Genomic DNA, 18648 nt, shown 5'->3' on the forward strand with positions numbered 1-18648 from the left:
AGTGAGCATGGGATGAGATTCGTCCCTCACTTTAACAATATTCAGAGTTAATTTAGTAATAGTTTGTCCATATACAGATCTTCCATTTGTGTGCTGCAAAGCACTTCACAAAAGCCTGGCGAAGTAGGTAAACAGTATTCTCCCAGCTTTACACAAGGTGAAACTGAAATAAAGCATGCTCCAAGGTCACACAGTGGATCCAAGGTAAAGCAGAGTCAGGATTAGAACTGAATGGTTCTTCAATGCTTATAGACTGCCCACTCTTCTAGACCATGATGCCTCAAGTATCTAGACATCCCTTAAAGATGTCCTTTTGAAAATCTAAATCTCAGACTTCAAGTTTGATTCCATTTTATAATCTGGAATATCACCAGTTTCCCCCATCACACAAACAAATGGGAAAATTAGTCCAGAATGCCAAGCACTGAGCAACATACAACAAAACAGATAAGGTACTGGCATAAACAGAATGATAGCTGGCAGAAAATTCATTCTGTTTTTTTACTCATTTTGTTCTTTATCCTGTTGAACTGGTCCTTTAGGAAAGTTTTGAGTAGATTTTAATCACAGTAACCAGATAAACACTAGGTATCTGGTGCTCACTCAGTAAAAGAAAGGTTACACAAACTGAGCATAAATTTGCCTCTTTTGTAAGTATTTTTCTCACACACACACACACACACACACACACACACACAAAGAAAAAAAAGATTGCTATACACCAAGCAAAGTCTTTGTCAGGTAAAAAGTAGTAATTTCCACAAAAAGCAGCTATGATTTATCATCAACAAAATCCCTCAAAGGAATTATTAGATAGATTTATTATAAAATTATAAACATTGCAATTGTATAGGTTCTCAGCCAGGAACATTAAACCGCTTTTCCAACACTAATTTTCACACTGCCCCACTACCCATTTCCTTACTGGTAAACTGAAGTTCACAGAAGCCAGCCCGCCTTCCTAAGAGAAGACAGAAAATGCTGGGAGAGAATCCAGGAATCTGACTACCACTCTCACACTCTAACCTCTAGACTACACTCCCTCATCACCCACAGCTTAATGAATTACACAAGTGTCTAGTGCATAAATTAAAATATTTAAAATACCTTTTTCCTTTTCACTGTATCGGCTTATGTTACTGTTGTCACTGTACAAAGGACCTGCAGTGGCATGTGGTTTGCAGCTGTGGTACTGGGCATTCAGTGTGTTGACTGTTATGTGGATCAGATGCAGCACCACTTTGCTAATATCACAGTCTCTGTACGGATACTGTTCAATGAAAGAAAAAGATTGTATCTTAAAAACTAATTTTTCTTCTTTATTTGTGTTAAGTCGATACTTCCCTTGAAGAAATATTTAGGCAACAACAGCGAAATGGCCAGGTATATTGTCATGTGGTGGCACTTGACATTCCTATGATCTTATGTTTCCATATACATGCTGGAAAGCAGGACTATTCCTCAACTTTGTAAAGAATGCTTTATCAAAAGAAATGGGTCTATAGATGAAACATTTTAAAGGATTCCCTCTGAGGCTAGTTTAATATATTATTTCCTTGATTTTTATATGATAAAGCAGTATGTTAAAGATACCACAAAAGGCGTTACCAGACCTATTTGCAAAATATTTGCTCTTTCACTGATTTCCAATTTCTCCATTGTCAGACTCATCAAATCTAATCATTAGAAGCATGTTCATTATTTCAAATTACTAACAAGTCTTCAGATTTCAGTCCCAGCAGGTATATTACCAAAGTTATATCCTTTGCAACTCCCGTAAAACCTAGTATGTGATCTAAGAACTCCATTTGTTAAACTGATGCTATTAACTTAAAATTTAGTTCCTTTGTTAAAATGTGTTAAAAGTACCATCAGATATTACATCTGAGTACCCGTAACAATTTTATGGCTTTACGATGCATTTTCCTATACAGGAAACCCTCAATTTAACAGACTAATAAGGGGAAGGGGTGTCTATTATTGCCAAAAATCCGTCATATCCAAATGGTTCTACCGTATGATGATGCACTGACTTTCCCAGCCCATCACTCGCTCCTGTCCTCTGCCCCCAGTTTCCCGTCACGCCTCTTGCCCCATTCTTCCCCTCACACCTCCATCTTCCTCTCCCACAAACGGAGAGGAGCTGAATGCTGGCCTGGCTCCTTCTACTTCTGCAGCTCTCAACACCGTGGCTCCTCCAGCCCCCAGCTCTGAGCCACCTGTGTGAAGATAGAGCGTGGCTGCTTCCAGCCTGCCAATGGGCAGCAGCCTCCAACACCAGAGCTGCTTCTCAGCGCCATTGGAGGCAGCAGTGGCTGGGCACCAACACGCTCCATGTACACAGGGTTGGGGGAGAAGAGCTCCTGTGTCCTGCCACAGCCCCCTCCCCTGTCTTCTCTGGCCCCGGTGGCCCCAGCCACTGCAGTGGCCCCTCCAGCTATGGTGGCCCCAGCCTCTCCGGCAGCTCCTCCAGCACCAGCAGTGGCTCTGGTGAGTCTCCAGCATTTATTTGGGGTGGGCAGGGGAACTGTCAGACAGCATCTATTATTTCCAAAGTCTGTTATATCAGTTATATATATAGCTGAGGGTTTACTGTATCGAAAAACATTTTTCTTGCTCAAGCTGTTAGGTGAAAGGTCCACATAAACAATGTAAGAAAGTAGCTAGTTTACTATACAGAGTAAAGAGTGAATCTAATTTATATAAATTAAAATTAAATACACAAAGTTAACAAAGAAAAGAAAGAAAAGTGTTTCCCTCTAATCCATGTTGGTTTTAGAAGAAACAAAACTGAGACTGAAAAACAAATGTTAAGATAACAGTACCCCTTTGAGACAACAAACCTTGTAAAGAATGACAAGCAATGCCTTTAACCACATCTGTCGAATGTGAGGTTTAATAGACCAGAGGGAGCAGCGGGGAGGCTGCTGGAAATAATGTCTTAGTTGAGGACAAGTGCAATACTTCAGCACCTGAACTACTAATGGAAGGAGATGTTTTCCCAGGTTAATGTTATAGTCCATCACCTGAAACAAATATTCATTTAGATTTTAGTGCAATGGCAAGAAAATCAACATTACATTACATTAGCAATATCCTTATTGCAAGAGCAGCTTAAATACTGGTAAGGTAAAGGGAAGCAAGAGATTCAGCTAGTTCCCACAATCACCTAGAAAGCTTTCAGGACGTTTCCCTTTTCATTAGCTCTTTGCATAATATCAGCATGATGAGTAGTTTGCTATGATGCTGTCATTATGTTATTTATCATTCAAAACATACTGCTGGCAAAATTTTTAATTCTCACCAATTCAGTTGCAGAGATAATACATGTGTTAATGCTGGTAGTGATTGTTAGATACCTTTACGATGTGCGACAATTGAGAATGTTAACTGGTAAGTAGGTTCACGCACACAAATGCCCAGTTGGCGACCAATGAGTGTGGCCTCGCTTGTAAAATGTAGCTCTACATATCCAATTCCCACTTCAATAATTTTTACCAACAGGGTTTCACAAGAGCATATTAAAGCAAAGACTGTTTTATGTTGTAAGGCAATGCAAAATATAGTTTGGGGGATCAGCTAATCATGCAAATAATTTACAAGAACTATAAACAACTGAATGTTTCATGTCACTTGCTTAAATACCGTCCTAGTACTGAAGGATATTTACACATTTTATTCTTTTAATGCATTATTCAGTTAAAACAACTTTACATTTATAGCATTTTAAGTCAATGTGCTTTACGTCAAACCCTAGCTCCTGAAGTCATGTGATCATCTCACATTTCTCTGTAAAAATAAAATTAGTTTCTAACTCTCTCAAGGTTGCACAGAAAAGCTCGAAAATGTCATCTCTAATGGTTCCAACAGCAGGAGGCTAAACAAAGTTTTCAACAACTTTTTTAACCATACATCAATCTCATGGTTTTGTGGGCCTGAATTATGATTTTTAATTTAGCAATAACTAAACATACAAATGGGTGGACTCAGCATCTTACACTCTACCCTATGTACACACACAGTTTTTAAAACTTACAAACTGTGGGGATTTACATTAATTTTGTATAAAAACAGCAAAGCCCTAGGACAGGACAGGACATACAAACACAAGACTTAGTTCCCAGCCTCCTGCTCGAGAGGACTGACTAGGCTTTTCTCTGCAGTTTCCTGTTCCTGTCTCAGTCTCTCTATCTACTACTTTAACCTTTAATGTCCAAGTGAGACCTCATCTGTCCACACATACACACAGACTTTCAGTTGACCGCATACTGCATCTACATATGCAGTCCTAGAGTCTGACATCCGATTGCAACAGGGGTATAACGTGGTTATGTGTAATAAGACTATACTAGGATTTGGCCAAATTATCCACAAAGATAAAATAAAACCACATTATAAAATGGCATCTCGATTCAATACATTTTGTAATGCAGACAGGGCCTGAAGTCCATGGGACTTTTCTACCTTTTATATTAAGACTTAAGAATTTTAAAGTTATATATCCTGACAATAGCCCAAACCTAAGACTTAAAGAACAGTTTTAGCAAGTATTATCCAGGCCCATCTGTGCAATGCTTCTTCCAAAAAGAACTGTCCAACACCACCACCTGGTGGGATAACACCAACATGATTTTATCTTGCACAATCTTACCTCAATCACAATCTGTCTGCAGACAGAAATAAAAGGCATTTATATTATAAGAAAAAGAAAAGAACATTTTTGGACTGCAAAGGAAATTGCCTTGCATGCATTTCAGGAACCCCAAACAGTGGTAGCTAACATAATGGTGCCAGCTCATTGGATCCCCTATACCCAGTGAGAATAAATGATACCTACTTGTGCTATTCCAGCGATAAATGCATTAAAACAAGTTGAAATGCGCATTTTCTGAGGTGCAATCATGAAGCATCCTTCCTGCTGATCATAGCCAAGCAAGACGTACAGGTGGCGCTTCACTGTGTTAAAGGCTTTAGCACTGCTGATATCTGACTCTGCACTGCTCTCATCTTTCGCCATAAACTTCATTAGCACAATAATCAGTTGGTGGACTGTCTGATGATCAATCCCCGCATCCTCCGGAAGAAGGTCCTTTATTGTATTGTCATTCTCTGGAGACGGTTGCCCTATCAACACAAGAAAGACACTGCTACAAATGACTGCAGTGCAAGACAATGAAGAACCAGGCTGCAGACCTCTTTTCAAGAGACTTCCGCAACTTCTACCCTTTTATGTGCATGTGAAATCAGCAGGAATTGTGCCTGCATTTGTACGGGTGGAAATCTGCTGTTGCCTTAGTCATAAAAGACCCAGAAGTACTTTAGCTATATGAAATTAACTCTGTATTTTGTTGAAGTCAAAAACTTTTCTGTTGCTCCAATGCCCTCAGTAAATGGTCACCCTGTATAGACTACTTCAGGTTTCCTATTAACACCAGTGTAACAACACTGCATTCTGTGGCCTTCACACTAGTGTGAGCAAAAGAAGAATCATACTTATGGGTTAGAGCCTCAACTGGTGAAATTCAAGGTCACAATATACTCCAATGTTGAATAGTAACAGAGAGGGAGCCGTGCTAGTCTATACACTATCAAAACAAAACAAAAAGCAGTCAAGTAGCACTTTAAAGGTCAGGAAAATAGTTTCTTAGGTGAGCTTTCATGGGACAGACCCACTTCTTGGCTATGGTCTGAAGAAGTGGGTCTGTCCCACAAAAGCTCACCTAATAAACTACTTTGCTAGTCTTTAAAGTGCTACTTGACTGCCTTTTGTTTTGTTTTGATAATTTACTCCAACTATCAGTAACACAGTTTTGGGTCTTTAAAACTTTAGAGGAAAATATAGAGGAAATCCTTCATTTGAGCAAATGCAAAACAAAGGATTTGCCTTCTAACATGCACAATGCATACTTCTCTCCAGACTGGGGCGAAAGCAACTTTATTTTCTTACAGGTACTATCATATTGCAACCCCACCCACCCATCCCTGAGGGGATCAGGGCAGAGGGTTGGGTGGGGAAAGTTATAACAGTACAGTAGCTGCAGGAAATTTAAGTGTAGGATAAAGTACAAGGGGAGGTAATCAGGGCAGGGGGCTGGGCAGGTCTTGGGGATGGAGAGGTACAGTAGTAAGGACATGGGATTGGGAGGGTGGCTCAGGGTAAGGAATCAGGGATGCAGGTGTCTAGGCAGTGGGGAGGCACAGGGCAGGGGATACAAAGGCAAGGCAGAGGATTGTGGGGTTCTCAGGGAAGGGGTGTTGAGGGTGCAGGAATCAGGATGGGGTTGCGGGGTAGGGGAGCTCAGGGCAGATGACTGGGGTGTGGAAAGGGCTCAGGGAATGAGACGGGGTGTGTGGAACAATCCATGGGCTGGCTGGGGCAGCAGAGACTTCACTGCACAGCTACCCAAGCACTGGGGCTGGAGGCTGGTTATGCTGTGGCTGCACCACACAAGGTGCTGGCAGCATCCACAGCCCTGCCTCCAGACAGCCAGACTCTTACAGGTGCACCACACCAGAGTGCACAGCTTATTTTCACCTTTGCTCCAGACACAGAAGAACAGTGGATTTATCTGGATTGTGCCATTTTAGGTTTAAACCAGGAATACCACAGCTTCCACAGGAATAAAAAGACCCTAATTACCATCTCGTGCTAACTAAATGCCTAAAATCTATCCAAAGCATGTCAAAGTTACGCTGCCTGATAAGCTAAGTGAAACTGTTGCTTATAGTGTAGTGTAGTATTGTACTGCACTATATATTACACAGTGTTTTACAAAAGTCAATATTTAGTGCAAATATTAACAGGATTACTTTCCGGTGAAAGAAGCTGGATTTGATCATTTCCCTGCAGTGCATGAAACCAGAGAGTAATGCATTTTGTTAGAACATGACAATCTGAACAAGAGGGATACTGACTGAGCATCGGTGTCCATTCTGAATGACTGCAAAAAGGAAACAGGCCATAAAAAACCCAAATATTAAATTAGATTTAGAACATTGTATTCGAATACCCTAAAACATATTCAACAATATTTTCAGAAAAGGAATGTTTTTAACACTTATTTATTATTTCCAACCCATAGGTGCTGGATTAGTGCAATATGGAACTATCCCATCTTACATATGGGTAACTGAGGCAAAGCAAGGTTAAGGCCAACGCCTACATTTTTAAGTGACCAGTGATTTGGGGTGCCTCAACTTGACACTCCTTTTAAAGATTCTCCATTTGCAGAAAATATTGGGAATCCACCTTCATGCAAATAAAGAAGGTCCATGATATGTTTAAAAGAAGCATCTGATGTTTGGTTGTTAAATACCTCTGTGGGCACCTAAATTTTTATCACCACACAAACCGGCACCAATTTACTTAAAACTGTTATTTTAAAACTGATTTCAAATGATGCAAATTGTATGTACACAATATTGGTTTAAGAATAATTTATTTCATGCTGCTTACACCAGTAAAAGTGAGAGTTAAGTGAAACAAATAAAAACTCCTTTAAAAGACATGAGCTTAAACTGATTTATAAAACCATTGCAAGCCCCAGTAAGAGTACTTATTTTAAAGAGAGATTTTACGTTTCAAAAATTGAGTTGTTCAAGAGATATTCCATGGTCAGGTCCACATGTGCTTCATAAGACCCAAAGAGTCTCGCTCATATTATCTGTTGATCCATGCCAGCACTTGCTCACTCTAACTCACAGGTAGTGGAACTATTGGAGGAGGAGAGGTGCTCCCACGCACTTGGCTTAAAGTTATATCCATCATGTATGTGGTTCAGTGGCTCTCAGCACCACTCTTATACAAATTGCTCCCTGTTCTAACCTGTCAGTACAGTAAGACCTCCATTTAATGGACCCCAATATAGCGGACTTCAGAAATAACAGACACAGTCTGCAATGCCTAAGCCCCCAGATAAATGCCAGAGACTCATCAGAGCTAGCTGCAGGGCTGGAGAAGCTGCTGAAACAAATGGGGCTGCCAGGGCTGGAGGGGCCATTGCAGCACCTGGGGCCACCAGAGCCAGAGGAGACAGGGGAGGGAATTGTGGCTGGGCGCATGAGCTCTCATCCCCCAGCCCCATGTGTGTGGAGCATGTTGGTACCCGGACACTGCTGCCTGCAATGGCGCCGAGCAGCAGCCATAGTGTTGGAGACTGTTGTCCACTGGCAGGCTGGGGGTGGCCATGCTCAACCTTCATGCAGGCAGCTGAGAACAGGGGGCTGGAGGAGGCACAGTGCTGAGAGCTGCAGGAGGTAGAAGGAGCCAGGCCAGCATTCAGCTCCTCTCCTGGTAACTGGGAGAGAAAGAAGGAAGAGCAAGGAGATGAAGGGGGCCAGAGGGGGTAAGAGAAGAGGGGAGCAGAGGACAGGAGCGAGTGATGGGCTGGGAAGGTCAGTGCATCATCATACAGTAGAACCATTTGGATATAATGGACTGTTGGCATTAACAGACACCCCTTCCTCCATTAGTCCATTAAACTGAGGGTTTTCTGTATCCCTTCATCTGGCCCACAAAATATCATCCTTTATTTTACTGTGTGTATAAGCATGTCTTTATCACAGAGATCCTTTTCACTAGAGATAAAGCATCAGAGGTACTAAGTACCTACAACTCCAGATGTACTCAGTAGGAGCTGTAGATGCCTAGCAATTAACAGTATGTGAAGGAAGAAAGCTTAAGTGTTGCTAGAGAATTCAATATAATGTAGTTCCAACACGATCTGTTTAAATATTGATTAACATAAAATACTTGCTGCATCATTCAAGTTCACTCTTGTTTTTTCTGGTACGTGTTAGGACTGCAGCAGTGGCTCCTGTATCCCTTGGGGCTGAGGACTGAGAGTCTATGTCTACATGGCACTGTAACCTCGAAATAAGCTACACAATTTACACTACGCAAATTGTGTAGCTTATCTTGACTAGATTTCGAAATAGGCTATTTCAGCATGTAAACAGTGCCACCTGCCGAAATAAAGTCCTACTTCAAGGCATCCCTGTTCCCCTCACGCAACTGGGTTTACAAGAACGTTGGAATAGAGCACCCACTATCTCATTGTTTTGAGACAATGGGCGCCTTGCTTAGACGCAGGCAGCTATTTCGGGATACCTCTGTATCCTGAAATAGTGCCCGCTATGTAGACATAGCCAGAGTGAACCCACCCTGAACACACATCAGAGAGCAGCAGCTCCTATGGGCTACTGAGCTGGGCCAAGCTCCACATTGCAGGCATTGTGACCTGGCACCACCCTCACTTAAATTTGGCCCCAGACCTGAAGAAGAGCTCTGTAGAGCTTGCAAGTTAGTCTCTCTCACCAACAGCAGTTAGTCCAATAAAAGATTTTACCTCGCTCACATTGTGTGTGTCCTATCCTTGACCTGCTTTGGTCCTTTAGAATTCAGCTGAGAGTGATAACCACTGCAAACAATTCCACAGCAGAGATATAATTCTCTATTAAATTCTATTGAATGCTTTCTCTACAAAGGACACCAGTCTTATTCAGAAGATTTTACAGTACTATTTTAGTCCCTGATGGTTTCATCTCTATTAAATTCTATGTGAATTTGCCATAGCATAAAAAATGTAAGTATATGAATGAGTCATTAATGTGGGTCTAAATCTATCCCAACACCTCCATATACAATTAAATGAGTAATTAATCTAATAAAATTATCCTTTTTACTTTTGCTCACTGAGCTGTGTCAATCAGAAATGTGGAGATAAGGAAATAGTCTTGCAATGAGTATACAATAGGGACATGACTTAATGGCTCTTTCCAAGGACGACTTCTGAGCTTTCACTCTCCAAAGTTAGTATTATAGTCTCACAAGCATGCAGACATTGTATCTGGCACTTCTCTCTGCTGTCAACATCCCTTGTGATGCCGCTGTAAACTACACCAGGGAAAACAAAGGGGCAGATCCTCAGCTTTTGTTAAATGTTATAGCTCCTCTGAGGATCAGCCCAGCATAAGTTAGCTCAGGGCTGACAAGAGGCCTCACAGGCCCTGGGAGGAGCCAGCTTTAGGTAGGGCCCCCAGGCCATTTTAGATCCCTGAGCCCCCAGGCAACTGCCCTCCTTGCTCCCCATGTCAGTGGCCTAGGGTTAGTCACATTCTCCTCCTCCTCCTGGCTCCATGTCTGCTTCTTTAGCCATTATTATAGGGTAATGCATACACAACGATTATTGAGGGATTGGAGTGGTTTTTTGTGCATTTTTCTGTAAGAGTCAATAGATTCAATTTAATAAACAGATATTAGAATCAGAAGTCACCTTCACTAGTTTGTAACAGTTCTAAGGTATGTCACATTTAGAGACCAAACTTCTTGTTCCCTAATTTTAATCCATTTCACTCTCTAATTACCTGATGATCAATCACAATATGTAATGAAACACCAAACCAAAATTAGAATTACTTTGATGTAAATACAGAATTTCCAGAACTGAAGAAGTGGGTATGTCCCACAACAGCCCCTTACCTAATAAACAATTTTGTTAGTCTTTAAAGTCCTACAAGACTACTTTTTTGGTTTTTGATCTCCTGTTTTTTCAGTAGAATTCACTCAGTGCAATTCCTACTTTCTCTGATGCTGTGGGTTGGAATTCTGAACAGTGTTAATAATTAATCAGGGCCTGATCTTATGTTCCTGATTTTCACAGGCTCTCCACTAATTTCAAGAGGAGTTTAACTGAGTTAGGACTGTAGGTTTAAGCCTCAAATGATGGAGGGAATGAGGACAGGGATCAAATCTTTATTTCTGCATTTTCTTACCGTAAGAGAGATGTATGATTTTGATAGCTGATGTGCAGGAAGTGTTTGCAGCCTGATTGGTTCTTTGGAAAAAAATCAATTAAGTTCTGTATCTCCAACCACGAGTATTCATGAGTCCAAAACTCATGAGATTTTTTAAAAATATAATAAATGCAAGGTCTTTTTGCCTGCTGGTTTCCAAGCCTTTAGAATGCAGTCAGGTTGCAATTTCAGGCTTTTTTTCACCAAGAGGAGGGCAAGAAACTTCCAATTTTTTAAAATCAAAAGCTGAGATTCTCTCATAATCACCTGAATCCAGGAGATGAGTTTTTATGAATGAGATCAACTATCATGAGACTCATGACACAATCATAAGAGTTGGTGATGCTGTAGATAATGTGAGGCTGACACTTCCCATGCAACAAGGACATTGAGCATTGATAATCCTGACCTCTGCCAGGTGCGTGGGGCTTGGAAATAAAGAGTAGTCACTTCCAACACTCCTGAGTGTCACACCTTTATCATGGCACCTTTGATGAGACTGAAAAAATGTAAAGGTACTCAGGCATGTAAAGGCTTAGCTGGCTTCTGCCTGTCACACGCTTGATCTAAGCTGAGTTATAAAAGGAGCTGGTTCAAATGACACTTTGATCAAGCAAAGTTGCACCCCGACCCTTCCCAGCTGAATGAAACTGGGAAGGTCCCACATGATTATCACCCAATAGTTTGAGTTGTTTTGTTCTAGTTTTGACCTTGTATTTTAAGAAATAAAGTTGGTTCTGAAGAAAGGGACATGAAGAGACCTGTAGCTGAGACTTTATTTCTCAGTCCCCACTGGTGAGATTGCACACTGATTTTCACCCACCAGCCAATAATATTACCATTATGGTTAATTAATTAACTAATTAGTTAATATTTATCACACAGTAACTCTTAAGAGCTCCAAGTACAGAACAGGACCCTATTGTGCTAGATGCTATGCAAACACAAAACAAGAGGACAGACCCTGCCCTGAGGCATTTACAGTAAGTATAAGACACAATGGGAGTGTCTACACCAGCTCCCTACCTTGAAGGGAGCATGGTAAGTTGGGTGTCGGGAGATTATTAATAGCACTTCAACTACTGGCGGGTTAGCTGCAGCTACACACGAGCTGGCACTTCGAAGTTTAACACTTCAAAGTTGCCTCAGGGGAGAATTAGCTTAATGAAGTGCTGCGTATGGAGCGTGCACTTCATTAATAATCTCCCAACACCTTACTTACCATGCTCCCTTCGAAGTAGGGAGCTAGCGTAGACACAGCCAATAAGTGGAGACAGACTGACAAAGAGGTTATAAGTTACATTTATAACTTACAACAACTTGAAGGCCAAAACTATCACTTCTTCAAGCACTCAATATTTTAAGAAAGAACCTTTTTGATAAGATAGTGCCTGATACAAATTACATTGATTCAACAAAAGATCACATTCCTTCCCTTCTTCCTGTATGTGCTACACATCCCTCTCTTCAAAAGAGGAAGTACCCACCTGGTGTTTGTTCTGGTGTTCCACCAAGTGCTGGAGCAGACTGCTCATGCCTGGTCAACCTTGCAGCTAAAAAACAAGAATAATTCTGTTTAAATAAGCTATGGAGACAACTTAAGCTTCTACATATGTTTAGTATTAAACTGAGCTAAAATTGACTTATCAGAGGTTGACTTCTGTGGTGGTCTACATGGAAGAAAGTCAACAGAAGCGAGTCTATCTTCCACGGTAGTGTGTCTGTAGGCTAAGAGCATTCTCAAGCATATGTACTAACTGGCAGTGAATTTAACAGCTTACAAGATTCATTTTTGTGGAGTAGTGGTTTTACACATTGTATCCCACATAACCCTAGCTTCCTCTGTTACTCAGTTTTCCTGGTCCAAGAGTCCTTGAACAAGCAGGACCTGTGCAGGATCCAGAGCTAATAAATAAAAGTTATGCAATATTCACAGATAACTTTAAGCAAACAATTTTAGTTTTAATTTGGTTCTCTATTAATTTTAGAGAAAAAAACTAATTAAGCTTGGTAATTGACTGGCACCAATAATTCAGGTGAATATTAACAAATATTATATTATACGAGTTTAGGGTGTATTAAATGTTGCTGAATTATCTTTTCAGTATAGGACTAATTATATTTGTAAACTGATCGAAAAATGAAAATTAGGAGATTTAATCATTGGTTTCCTATCACATATTAAAAATATTCTAGTCATTGATATTTCTGCTGTACAGAGATCCCAGAGATTTCGCGAATCAATTTCTTCATATATAAAAGAGTCAGAAATTCTTATATTCTTATGCTGCTAAAGGATGTTTACAAATACAGAACAGCTGCAGCAAAGAATTCTGTGTTGGTTGTAAAGCACAAAACACATGTACAGTGTTACATAAAATGACAAAGTAATAACTGATTCACTTTCGAAAAGTGTCATCTAGTTCTTGTCCAATTAGACAACACATTGGCCAGCACACATAGTTTAAAACTATTTACAGACTTGTTTCAGAGCATTTCATGTTATCAGAACAGGAATGTTGTCTATGTTGTTTGATAAACTCACTGACTTCTAACTACCTGAATAGTACGGGTCAGTCTGGAACTCAGATATGCTAAACTGGTCCACCTGGATGAAAATTTAAAACTCCACTATGTACTCAGCAACAAGATGCAATCTTAAGGGAGAAGCTGCAGACTCATGACAAAAATATAAATGGATACTCAACGGATTTTGGTGGTTAAGGTTTCTGGAAGAGAGAGTGCTCTCTTTGATTCCCCAGGTCCCTTTACGCTGTCCCTCAGGGAACGCACACTCTTCTGACGATTACGTGCAAAACGAGCTCTCTTGATCTTCCACATTGCTGTATCACTGAGGTTGGCAACATTTGTCCGGACAGCAGTGATAGCTTTACAAATGGAATTATCAAGTTAGGATTCATTCCAAGCATATTCAGTGCAATCCTGCAAAGTGTCACATGCAGGCAGTGTGAGCACCCCTGAAGTCTACAAGCCTTAGTATGGTGCAGGGGCTCCACTTGTGCGGAACTCATTGCAGGATCTGAATCATCTCAATCATCAGGATCTGAATCATCTGTTGTAAACCCCAAACTCTTTACCCATATATTTTAAAAAGTAACTGTGATCCTTCTCTAAAGGGAGACAGGACAAAATGAGACTCAGGAACTCAAACTCCTTTGAATCACAGATAAGGGTCACCATTTAAGAGAGCAGAAATCCCATGGGAGCACAGTACAGAAAGCTTCAGTGTTGTCAAATCCAAGTTTGGACTCCAGGCCTAGCTTGGTCTTGGGTTCAGATCCTGAACAGCCTATGACTAACTCAAATCTGTATCTGAACACTGTCTCCTGAGTTCCCTGAACAGGGTTCTCTTCCAGGAGACTATTGCCAGTGTACTTCCACTGGCTTTACTGGAGTCAGTGATGATATACACCTGTGAACAAGAGACATTCAAGCTCTCTAATTTTTACAGTATGAGAGACCCAAAAGCAAATAATTGAATCCCCTGGCTGTTTGGAAAAATCAAGACACAAAGCTGCAATCCACAGCACAGTTATATGTTGCATGCGCCAAAATATTTTTCGCTTTTGGTTATTGAATAATTTGTATTTTTTTATAATAAAACATGTAAAAATAACCAACAACACCTGCAATTATTATTTTGTCTTCGCCCACTGGAGGATGGAAAAAGATAGGCTCTTGTGAGCATGTTAACAGGAAGCCAGGTATGTGCAACACGTCTGTTAAGAAACAGTTATTAACTGTTGTATGAGCCTCAACTACATGTCTTGTTATGTCACTGTCCCCATTCATCCATCATCTTTTGGATTGTATGGTGGTGTCTGGACCTGGGATTATCTCTTTATGTATCTTTATGCAGCCCCCCACTTCCTCAGTAGAATGAGGTTCAAACATGACTGGTGCCTTTGGGAATGATAAATATAACAGTACTAAGTTACTAAGAGGGAAAACTAAAAACCCATCTATTCTAGGGATAAAGAAAAGTATTTTGGGAACTGGTTCTAAAGAACACTCATGCTAACTTAGTTTGAATTTGACTATTCGGAGAACCAGATCATGTTTCAACCAAGTCTGAGAAGCATGTTTTAACTAAATCAAAAAATATCCAAAAGCCCTTAAGCACTGTGTATCTTAATCTGATCTAGTCACGTTTACACAGGGTTATCCACTTATAATTTAAAAGAATTACAGCAGATCAGAAAACTCAGTTAAAGGCCCACTGTAGGTGGGACCTTCACTCCTCTCCTTCCCTAGGCAGGAAGCTGAATTCTAGCAGTAGTGAAAGGTGATGAGCTTCTGATTCTGCTTACTTGTTGGAAAAGGAAATTCTTTGTTGCAGTCCAAATGAAGCTGCGCTTCCAGAGAAAGTGTCTCAAAGCGATTCACAAAGAACTCCCAGCTCAAAGCTGGAATGTCCTGTTTCAGAAAATGAAGGAGCAAAAGCTTGCTAAGAATTGTAGGCCTGTCTTTGACAACTGTATCAAACTGGAAGTCAAGGCAAAGGCACAAACCCTGTGAGGAAAAAAAAAAAAAAACAAAAAAAGTACAGAAGTTATATATGAAGAGTACAGCAAGTGTTCTTTAAAATACAGAAACAAAACCTCACCATGTTTCTAATCCACTTTTGAAATATAAGCACCTGGTTCTGGTTTTTCACACGTTAGTCAGGAATAACTCCACTGAAGTTGATGAAAAACCAATGTAAGTTAGGCGAGAATTAGGCCCTCGTTGTTTTGAATAGAGGATTTTCCATTTTAATTTTAAAATGATATAGACATAGGGCAAAATTTTGCCCTGTTACTTGCAGTACACTAAATTCTCGCAGATCACACCTTGCTATTCTATGGATTTCAGTGGGATCATACCCTACCGTTGCAATAATATACCTGTCAGGGAGAAGGACAATGTGGTTATTAGCAATGCAGATTTTGCCTTCATTTTCATTTGTGCAACCCATTGCTTTCAAGGAGTCTTCAAAAGTAAGGGGATTCAGAGAATGTGGCCATTTACTTCCAGCAGAGCCATAAAAGTAACACTGAGGTTAGTGCATTTAAGTAGAAACCATGTACCATATTTTCATGAACTAAAATGAATGGAAGCTGATAGAGGGGCCGACTTTGCTTGATAACAGGAATCCAAGGAATCTGATACAGCTCATGGAGACTATTAAAGTACACACCACTAGAAATATGTTACCTCCCATTAATTCAAAACCAATCAATGAAACAGACTGGAAAATTAGTAATAATTCTACTGATTCAACTGTTTTAAGTAATCAAAAATGTCATTATGAAGATTTTAATAACTACACAGCTCAAAACTATTGGTCTGATTCTGACCTTTAAGTGTACCCAAAATTCCCATTGATTTCAATAGGAGTTTTTAGTACAAAAGGAAAGACTTGGGCCCCAAATGCGAAAGATTAATTACATAGTTTGATTATCTGTCCCATTTTTACTGGGACAGTCCCTGATTCAAGCTGTCTCACAGGCATTACGACTTTTTAAAGAAAACAGACAAATTGTCCCATATTGTGTGGGGCTCCTGTTCCCTGACACCCTGTGTCTTGGGGTGGCAGCCTCTCCCGCCAGGGAGCTCCCCCACTGGCTGGGTGCCCTTCTCCCTGGAGCTGTGCACCATGTGACAGCAGCTCCTGCTGCAGGAGAGCTCCTCTGTGGGCACCTGCCCCATTCCTCAGCACCTCATGGTAGCAGCCCCCACTGCCAGCAACCTCCACAATGAGGCAGCTGCCTTGTTCCCTGGTGCCCTACACTTAGGGGAGGCAGCTCCCACAGCAAGAGAGCCCTCTCCACAGGTCAGCTGCCCCATTCCATGGCCTCCCACGCCTCAGAGAAGTAGCTCCTGCTTCGTTCCCTGCCTACCTCTACCCTGCCCCCTGCCAGGAGCCTTTAAAACACCCCACACACACCAGAGGATTCTGGAGCCCCCATCCTCTACTCCCCTTCATCCCTGGTGCCTCCGCATTGGAGGCTGCAGAGCCCCCATCCATGGTGCCTCATCCTGGAGCAGCAGCCCCCATCACCAAGGAGCCCTGACATAGAACAGCAGCCCCACACCCCATCCCTGGAGGCTTTGTGTCCTGTATTTGCCATAGGTCAATGTGGTCACCCTAGGATTACATGGTTAAATGTATCAAAGGCATCTCAGAAAATGCTGCTGTGGTTTATTAGCACAAGAATGTTGAGCTTGGTGTCAACATTCATGTCTGGAAAAGGCAACAGCCATTAAATGTATAACAAGTGCAGTATTTGTGGGACAAGTTTTGCTTCCTCAGCAAGAATCACCTTTGGCCAGATCACAAAGAAATGTCTGGTTCAAGCAGTTATTTGTAGCTTTGGCTATATGCAATCAATTGTCAAAGTACTGGGGGACACATTTTCAAAAATTTACACAGGACTGAAGCCGTCCACTGACTTTAGCAGAATCCATATTCCCTGAACTGCACTTTGGAAATCTGCCCCATATAGTTTATAAAATAGCAAAAGCTTATGCTCCAATATACCTGTTAGTCTGTAAGGTGCCACAGGACTTCTTGTTGTTTACACTGGAATTATTGCTTAAATACCACTTTTTGTTCCACCTACCAGATATAACTAATACCAGATATTGTACTAAACTTTGTAATGCAGATTTTTTTCATCTTCCTCAGAAATGTAAGCCCTGACCAAGCAAAGACTTACACTTGTGCTTAATATTAAGCACATGAGTAATCCACTCAATGAGTCTCCTCACATGCTTAAAGATAAACATGTATAAATCTTCCACAGATCAAGGCAATACATAGCTTTGTTTTCATGTATTTTCTGATGTTAGTTCACCTGAAAGGCTCTTCACATTCAGTTTCACTTTGCTTAAAAATTCCTAGGAATTTATCAGTGTTTACTTCAAGAAATAAAATGGGTAAAAATCAGTGCAAAAACTAACTTCATATTTCAAATACTGGGGGGCAGGAGAACAGAAAAATATATGTAGAGAAAAGTAAGCATGCTGAAAATAAAAAGGAACTTAATCCTGTGGAGTTTTTCATAACATGTGCATTAATAGTTTGTACACATGCACACATGTATGTGAACCTCCCACAACTTTGTCATACTTTAGCAGACAACCTTGCAATTACATGCACACTAATTTATTACTAACATAAACACAGTTACCTAATCTAGTGTATTACCTTTTCTTAGCACAAACAGTATTGACCTGTACATAACTAATCCAAAATTAGGATGAAAAATCAACAAAAAATGAATAATAGCTTTTGTAAAACCTAGGCATTTTTCTGTAAAAATCAGTAAAAACTGAAAAGAGAGGGCCTTACCTGTAAGTAAGCAGATTTTGAACTCTATTTTTTCTACAATATTAAAAAGGAAACCACCCCCAATTTGTCTCTGTGGTTGTGTCTACACTAGAGAGTTTTGTCAACAGAATGGGCCACCTGTCGCCATAACTCAGGGAGTATCTACATGCTTAAAGCATTCTGTTGACAAAGTCTCAACAGAACTCTGCATTTGCCTTGACACTATTATCCCTCAAAAATTTGAGGCATAACAATCTCTGGACAGAGTACTGTGGACAAAAGTGCAATGTGAGACACTTCTGTCAACAAAGAGGGCTTCCAGTTGCTGGGCAGCCCTCTTTGCAGTGCTGCCATTCCACTTTCTGACACCAGAGGGCAGTGCAGTTTAGCAGCTGTCGACAGAGCAAGCTGTCTGTAGATGCAAACTGTTGACAGAGGTTCTGTCGAGATTTTCTTGTCCACAGTAACTCCTGTCGACAGATGCTTCTAGTGTAGACATAGCCTATGTCATTTAGCTA

The 18648-nt window shown here is 40.8% G+C and overlaps 1 protein-coding gene across 3 annotated transcripts in view; it reads right to left on the minus strand.

Annotated features, from left to right (window-relative positions):
- UNC79 (unc-79 homolog, NALCN channel complex subunit) overlaps nt 1-18648 on the minus strand; it is a 164108-nt gene that overhangs the window by 88401 nt on the left and 57059 nt on the right. For 2 of the 3 annotated variants that reach the window (XM_074998751.1, XM_074998752.1), the window contains 5 exons: nt 15126-15327; nt 13503-13682; nt 4838-5124; nt 2844-3026; nt 1108-1270 (listed from right to left, as the gene is read on the minus strand). In XM_074998751.1, the coding sequence (XP_074854852.1) occupies nt 1108-1270; nt 2844-3026; nt 4838-5124; nt 13503-13682; nt 15126-15327 (1015 nt within the window). Of the gene's footprint in view, nt 1-1107; nt 1271-2843; nt 3027-4837; nt 5125-12281; nt 12348-13502; nt 13683-15125; nt 15328-18648 lie in introns of all 3 variants that reach the window. The other variant, XM_074998750.1, reaches the window with a different exon arrangement.

This window comes from Carettochelys insculpta, chromosome 6, assembly GCF_033958435.1.
Source record: "Carettochelys insculpta isolate YL-2023 chromosome 6, ASM3395843v1, whole genome shotgun sequence".
Taxonomy (NCBI): domain Eukaryota; kingdom Metazoa; phylum Chordata; order Testudines; family Carettochelyidae; genus Carettochelys; species Carettochelys insculpta.